Raw genomic sequence first — 6,997 nt, 5'->3', positions numbered from 1 at the left:
TCGCGCTCGGTCCCGCGGCCGCCGCCGGGAGCAGCGCAGGTACGGGGGGTTGGGGGGCGGGACGCCTGGGTCCCCTGCGCAGCTCGGCTGCCCGGTGTCCCGGCCTGGCTGCGCCCCCGCTGCCGCCGCGCTCCTGCCTCAGTTTCCCCCCCTGGCCTGGGCCCGGGGGGCGGGGCCATGCGGAGTGCTGGGCGGGGGGACCCCCCTTGTGCCCAGCCCCAAGGGCAGTGGCCCCCCCACCAGGACCGGGCACGGGCACACCTGGCACCGGGGCCTGTTAGCTGGGGGGGGCACCAGGACTCCCGAGTTGCCTCCAGCTGGGGGCAGGGGGGTGCCCGGACTCCTGGGCCCTCTCGGGGGGGGGCACCCGGACGCCTGATTTGTCCCCCAGCTCTGGGGGGGAGGACTCCCAAACGCCTGGGTTCCGCCCCCCCCCAGCTCCGGGCGGGCACCCGGGCTCCTGCGCTCTCTCGGGGGGGGCACCCGGACTCCCAGGTTCTCCCCAGCTCCGGGGGCCCCGGGTCCTCCCCAGCTCCTGGCGGGCGCCCGAGTTTCTTCCAAGCTCTCGGAGGGCCCCTGAATTCCTGGGCCCCCCCCAGCGTGGCCCCAGCTGGCTGGCAGGAGAGCACAGGCGGGGCGCCAGGGCAGGCCGGCCTGAACAGTGCTCACCACACTGGCACCGCTGGCTGCAGCTGCCAGTGCCGCCCGGGCCTAGCCGCAGGCGCGGGGCCCCACAGCCCAGGGGCTCCCCCTGCAGGTGGGGGGGAATGGGGGCAGCAGGGGCCCTTTAAGAGCCACTGGCAGCTTTCCCCCAATCACTGGGCTCCCTGGGAGCAAGACCTGCTGGGAGTTGTAGTTCAGAGTTGTAGGCCAGGCCCCAGTGCATGCTGGGAGGGGAAGTAGGGGTATAAAAGGGCAGCTCCGCAGGGCAGGGGTAGTGCTGGGTGGGGACAGCAGCAGGGGTCTGTCTGTCTGCGGTGATAGGGTAGGAGCTGCAGGAGAGCCCCTGGGGGTGTCCAGGGTGCACTGGTGTCCTGGTGGGGTTGCCCAGCCCAGTAGTTGCCTCACCACCCTGGGGTGCCCATCGCCCAGGCCAGACTCCCCAGTGACAGGTTGTCATGGGGGGAAGCCCCAGCCCCACCTGCTTGTCCCCCTTTGACTCAGCTGGGCTTTTGGTGCAGGGCAAACCCCAGCCCAGCTCACCCCCCCCGGTTTCATGCTGTGTCCCTGCTCCCCTCCACAGGCCCCTCCAAGAGAGGGAAACTGAGGCATGCCCCAGTGGCTGCTGGGAAGCTGGGGTGGGGGGTGTAGAGAACCCAGGCATCCTGCTGGGAAATCTCTCCCCTCCCCTGCAGCTTCTGGTAGGATGAGACCCCCCCCCCCCCCGCCCCATTTACCAGTGGGGCCCTATGGGTGCTGCAGCATAGGGGGCCGATCCTGCACCCCTGTGGCTGGGGGGGAGACTTGTGGCATCCCGCCTGCCCTCCCTTCCTGCGGTGCGCGGGATGGGGAAATGCCAGGTGCTGAGCACCCACGTTGCAGCCAACCCTCACACCCTATGAGTCACCAGAAAGCCTGGGGTGGGGGCTGTCATGTGACCCCCTGCCCCCCCCAGCTCGGGACTTCCCCCCACCCCCCAATCTGAATGGGAACTGAAACCAGTTGCATCACAGCTGGGCAGGGGGTGGGTGTCATGGCTGCATCCAGGATCCCCAGCCAGGACCAGGCAGGATTTGACCCCAGGGGTCCCAGCTGGCAGCAGTAGGGCTTTTATTTGCGCCCCCTGCCCCCCCCAAGCTGGAGGGTGGCCTGGTCTCCCTGCCCCTGTTTGTCAGTAGCAAGGGATGCTGGGATAGCCCCTCCCTTCCCTGGAGCCAAACCTGGGGCCTCACAGGAGCGGGGCGGGGGGGGGGTGGTCCGGGTTCGAGTCCAGCCTCCGGTTTTACGTGGCTGCGGAGGAGCTTGGTGGCCCTGATCCTGGCTGGTGGGGGGGTGTCCCTAGTGCTGGGGGTGGTATTTCCAGCCCGGGTGGGGGGGTCATTAACGCCTTCCTGGCTGGGCCAGGAGGGTGCCCCATCCCCTACCTCTGGCACCAGGGTCCCCAGTTCGGGCCTGGCCCAGGTGGGGAGGTATTGGCTGTGGTTTGCACCCCCACATCACCTCTGGCTTCCTTCCCATGGCTTCTCCCACCCCCGGCTTGGCATCTGATGGAGGCCATGAGGGCAGAGGTTGCCCGTGGTGCTGGGGGTCGTTGGTGCCTGCCCCCTGCTCAGCCCCTGCATGCCTCAGTTTCCCCAGGGAAACCCATGCTGTCCCCTCAGCCTCACACATTCACTTTGCCTCAGTTTCCCTATTCCCCCTGCCCCCTGGGGATTCCTGCTCCCAGCCCCATAGGGAAACTGAGGCCCACCAGCTCTGACTGCTGGGCCACACTGCCTCTTGCCAGGGTGACGTCACGGCCGCCATGTCACTGTGGAGCCGGGTCTCATGCCTGCCCCCTGAGCAGCTTGCCAGCGCCTATGGAGAGTTCCCGCGCAGCCTGCGCAACCTCCTGGCCGACTGGCTGGAGAGCCAGCCCTGGTGAGGGGGGCCAGGGCAATGGCAAGGGGTCCCAGAGGAGATGGGGGCAGGGGCATGGGTGCCTTTGGGGTGTGACAGGGGGTTGGGGGGGACCCAGGGGGTCTGGGGACCCCTTGGGTGTAAAGGGGGCTTTAGGGGGTCTGGGTGGCATGAAGAGGGGGGGGGGGGCACATGGGGGTGAGGGGGGGTTTACGGGGCCTTGAGGGGTGATGTGAGGGGAGCTGCAGCGTCTCCAGGGTCCCATGCCCCCCCGCAACCCTCTCTGTTTGTGCAGGGAGTTTGTGACGGGTGTGGATGCAGCGGGCACGCTGCTGGCAGCACTGCTGGAGCGACTGCAGGCGCTAGCAGGAGGTGGCGGGCCACAGGCCCAGCTGCTGCAGCACATTGCCAGCCTCGAGGTATGGGGTGGGGGGTGCGGAGGGGCCAGAGCCGGAGCCTGCGGCAAGTTCGCCAGGTCTCAGCCCGTGGCAGAGGGGCGGCAGGGCTGCACAGGGGCTCACGGCCCACCCCCCGTATCCCCCAGGGCACCTACAGACATGACCCGCTGCGGCTTCTGGGCATTGTGCGCCGGGTGCTGCAGGAGGAGAAGGCGGCCGTGATGAAGCAGGTGAGACCCCTGTGCCCCCCGCCCCCAGAGGGCCCAGGGTGTCCCCAGGTCCCACAGCCTCACACTCCCCCTGTGCCCCCCAGGACCGGCACCTGCCCTTGGGCTTTCACCGGCAGCAGGAGGAGATGAAGTTCGGGCTGGAGCTGCAGCGGCTGCAGCACCGTGTGCGCGAGCTCCAGGCGCGGCGCCAGGCACGACCTGGTAAGCGGGGCTGGTGGGGGGCTGTGCCTCAGTTTCCCCATCCCTCCCTCAGGGAATCCCAGCCTTATGACAACCTGTGCCTCAGTTTCCCTATCCACTTTAGGAAATCCCAGTCCTCTCACTCCAGGTTGGGGTGACCTATGCCTCAGTTTTCTCGTCTCCTTTCCACCCCGGCCTCAGGTGTGCCCTCTGCCTCAGTTTCCCCAGCCCCATAGTTCCCTCCCCTCCCCTCCCCAGGCTGGTAATCCCAACAACCTCCTCCAGCCTCAGGACACCCCATGCCTCAGTTTTCCCATTCCCTAGTCTCTTCCTCTGAGACTCCTGACCCTTCACCCATGCCTTGTGGCCCTAGGAGGCTTGCAGGGGGAGTGGGGGAACAAGGGAGTGTTAAGCTCCCCACCAGCCCTGCAGTCCCCAGGTTTCAAGGGTCTCCAGAGGGAGGGTCCATCCTTGTGATGGGGTGACCAGGTTGCCCCATGCCCCACCAGGCTGTGCCCCCACAGGTCTGCAGGGCTCCCAGCCGAAGACGGAAGCAACAGGCACAGGCAGCGTAAGTGGCCCAGAGCTGGTGCTGGGGGTCGGAGCTGGAGACACTGAGGCATGGGGCAACATGCAGCTGGGGATGCTGCAGGGCCAGGCTGGAGGTGGATGTGGGACCCAGGTGTCTGGGCATGGAGCTTGATCAGGGAACTGGGACTGGGGCCAGCCTAGGGCAGGTAGGGACACCCCCCCAGACCCTCTCCCCAATCCTGCTGTGCCAGGAGCTGCCTGCGTTGCTGCTGGAGGCCATGAAGGAGCTGGAAGGGGCCAAGCAACAGGTGCTGAAGAGGATCCAGATCTGGAAGCGGCACCAGCAGCTGGCAGGAAACGGCGCCACCTTCGATGAGAGCCTGGACCCGCTGCAGAAGAGGTGGGGCTGTGGGACGGGGTGAGGGGCACCGGCAGGGCAGGGGGCTGCAGGTCGGGAGTGAGGGCACCTTTGCGGGGAGGATATGGGTCAGGAGTGAGGCACTGGCAGGGCAGGGAGCTGTGGATTGGGAGTGAGGGGCACCGGCAGGGTGGGGGGGCTGCGGGTTGGGTGTGAGGGGCACCAGGAGGCCCCCCTCCCACTCAGCCATGCCCTCCCGCAGGTGCGAGGGGCTGGTAGATGTGCTCTTCCAGCTACAGCAGGAGGCTATGGCCGCAGGGGCCGAGCTGGGGGCTGAGGCGCTTGCCCGGCTCCTGGAGAGGCTCAACGATGTCCTCACCTCCCTCGTCAAAAGGTACCGGGGCAGAATCCAGGAACCTCCCAGCCCCTTTCCCCTGGTCCCCTGCGAGTCCTCGAGGCTCTCCGGGGGCAGGTCAGAGCCAGAGGATGAGGAGAGTGGCCCCAGCAGCCCTGGGGGGGGGAGGGGGCGGGAAATCCCCCCCCCCCCCAACTCCACCCTGGCACCCCCCAGCTCTTTTGTGGTGGAGAAGCAGCCGCCGCAGGTGCTGAAGACACAGACCAAGTTCCAGGCAGGCGTGCGGCTGCTGCTGGGCCCACGGCTGCTGGCAGCTGCCCCCCGCCCCTGCACCGTGCATGCCGATGTCGTCACCGAGAAGCAGGCGCGGGACCTGGCCCAGGGCTCCAGCACCCTCAGGTGAGCCCAGGCTAGGTGTGTGTGGGGGGGTGGGGGGCGGACCTGTTCACCTCTCCCTGACTGTGCCCCCACCCCGTAGTGAGAGCACGGGTGAGATTCTGCACAATGTGGTCAGTCTGGAGACCAACCTGGGCGCGGGCAGCTGCTGCGCCGTCTTCAAAAACGCTGTAAGTGGGGGGGCTGCGGGTCGGGAGTGACGGGCACCGTGGGGCTGGGGGGGCAGGGGGCTGTGTGTCAGGAGTGAGGCGCACCCACAGGGCTGGGAGACCTGCCGGTCAGGAGTGAGGGGCACCGGCAGGGCTAAGGGGGGAAGGCGGCTGCAGGTTGGGAGTGAAGGGCCCTGGCAGCCTGGGGTGACCCCCTTTCTCCCCCCATCCCAGCTGCTGAAGAAGATCAAGCGCTGCGAGCGGAAGGGCTCAGAGTCAGTGACAGAGGAGAAGTGCGCTGTGCTCTTCAGTGTCACTGTCTCCCTCAGCCCTGGGAACCTCACCCTGCCCCTCCAGGTACCACCCACCCCGGACGCCTGGGTCCCTTTGCTCTGGGAGCCCATCAGCTTTGGCTCCTTCCATATCTGGGGGCACCGCTACAGGGCTCCTGGTTTGGAGCCCCCCCTGTACAAGCCTCAGTGCATGCTGGGACACGCCTGCCAAACCTGGTGGTGCCCCCACCATGATGCCCCGGCCCCCCCCAGGTGCTGTCACTACCCATCGTGGTCATCGTCCATGGCAACCAGGACAACAACGCCAAGGCCACGGTGCTGTGGGACAATGCCTTTGCTGAGCCCGTGAGTGCCCTGGATGCCTGGGTTCCCTCCCAGCCTGGGGTGGGGGGATGCAGGGTCCAGCAGGGGGGACCTGGGGGCACCAGGGGCCCAGATGCCTGCGTTCTTGTCCCACCCTGGGAAGGCAGCGGTCAGAGGGGCACGCTGGGAGCCCAGACACCTGGGTTCTGGCACCAGGGCCAGGCATGGGGGGAAGCCAGGCGTCCAGGCCAGCACTGCTTCCCCACTTCTCCCCCAGGACCGGGTGCCCTTCGTGGTGGCCGAGCGGGTGCCCTGGGAGCGCATGTGCGAGACGCTGAACCTCAAGTTCATGAGCGAAGTGCAGACCACCCGGGGGCTGCAGCCCGAGCACTTCTTCTTCCTGGCCCAGAAGATCTTCAACGACCACAGCGCTGGCCCTGAGGCCTTCACTGGGCGCCCCGTGTCCTGGGCCCAGTTCAACAAGGTGAGGGGCTGTGGGTTGGGAGTGAGGGGCACTGGCTGCATAGGGGGGCTGCAGGTCAGCAATGAGGGGCACCAGCAGGGCAAAGGGTGTTGCAGGTTGGGAGTGAGGGGCACTGGCAGGGCTGGGGGGGGTTCCCTTGGTCTCATGCCCTCCCCACCCCCAGGAGATCCTGCCAGGCCGTGGCTTCACCTTCTGGCAGTGGTTTGATGGCGTCCTGGACCTCACCAAGCGCTGCCTCAAGAGCTACTGGTCTGACAGGTCTGTGTGGCCAGAGGGGACCCAGTTGTCTGAGCCCCTGCCTTGCCCTGCCTGAACCCCTTCCCTCCTGTGCTGCGGCACAGGGGGTGGTGACTCTTGACCCCTGACCCCCACCTGCCATCACAGGTTGATCAGGGGCTTCATCAGCAAGCAGTACGTGAGCCGGCTGCTGAGCACTGCGCCCGATGGCACCTTCCTGCTGCGCTACAGCGACTCCGAGATCGGCGGTGTCACCATCGCCTACCTGGCCCGGGCTGAGGATGGTGCGTAGGGGTGGGAGGGGGGCGTCTGACTGCCCACAGCGGGGGCTGACTGCTGCCCCCCACCACCCCACAGGTAGCTGGCAGGTGGAAAACATCCAGCCCTTCTCGGCCAAGGACCTGTCCATCCGCTCGCTGGGCGACCGCATCCGCGACCTGGTGCAGCTGCGCAACCTCTACCCTAACATCCCCAAGGACCAGGCCTTTGGCAACCACTACAACAGTGAGCCCCCCACCCCAGGA

The 6,997-nt window shown here is 67.4% G+C and overlaps 1 protein-coding gene across 2 annotated transcripts in view; it reads left to right on the top strand.

The window, feature by feature from the left end:
• Positions 1-6: 6 nt before the first annotated feature.
• STAT6 (signal transducer and activator of transcription 6) overlaps positions 7-6,997 on the top strand; it is a 9,964-nt gene continuing 2,973 nt past the window's right edge. The window contains exons 1-16 of one of the 2 annotated variants that reach the window (XM_019556380.1): positions 7-39; positions 2,447-2,580; positions 2,855-2,978; positions 3,104-3,187; positions 3,271-3,388; positions 3,892-3,938; positions 4,150-4,298; positions 4,519-4,650; positions 4,828-5,010; positions 5,090-5,177; positions 5,391-5,513; positions 5,702-5,794; positions 6,030-6,236; positions 6,400-6,494; positions 6,621-6,757; positions 6,831-6,977. In XM_019556380.1, the coding sequence (XP_019411925.1) occupies positions 2,465-2,580; positions 2,855-2,978; positions 3,104-3,187; positions 3,271-3,388; positions 3,892-3,938; positions 4,150-4,298; positions 4,519-4,650; positions 4,828-5,010; positions 5,090-5,177; positions 5,391-5,513; positions 5,702-5,794; positions 6,030-6,236; positions 6,400-6,494; positions 6,621-6,757; positions 6,831-6,977 (1,843 nt within the window). In that variant the 5' untranslated portion in view covers positions 7-39; positions 2,447-2,464. Of the gene's footprint in view, positions 40-2,446; positions 2,581-2,854; positions 2,979-3,103; positions 3,188-3,270; positions 3,389-3,876; positions 3,939-4,149; positions 4,299-4,518; positions 4,651-4,827; positions 5,011-5,089; positions 5,178-5,390; positions 5,514-5,701; positions 5,795-6,029; positions 6,237-6,399; positions 6,495-6,620; positions 6,758-6,830; positions 6,978-6,997 lie in introns of both variants that reach the window. The other variant, XM_019556371.1, reaches the window with a different exon arrangement.

The sequence above is a fragment of the Crocodylus porosus genome, unplaced genomic scaffold (assembly GCF_001723895.1).
Source record: "Crocodylus porosus isolate Cpor-Errol unplaced genomic scaffold, CroPor_comp1, whole genome shotgun sequence".
Lineage (NCBI taxonomy): Eukaryota > Metazoa > Chordata > Crocodylia > Crocodylidae > Crocodylus > Crocodylus porosus.
This window is presented reverse-complemented; position numbering and strand designations above follow the sequence as displayed.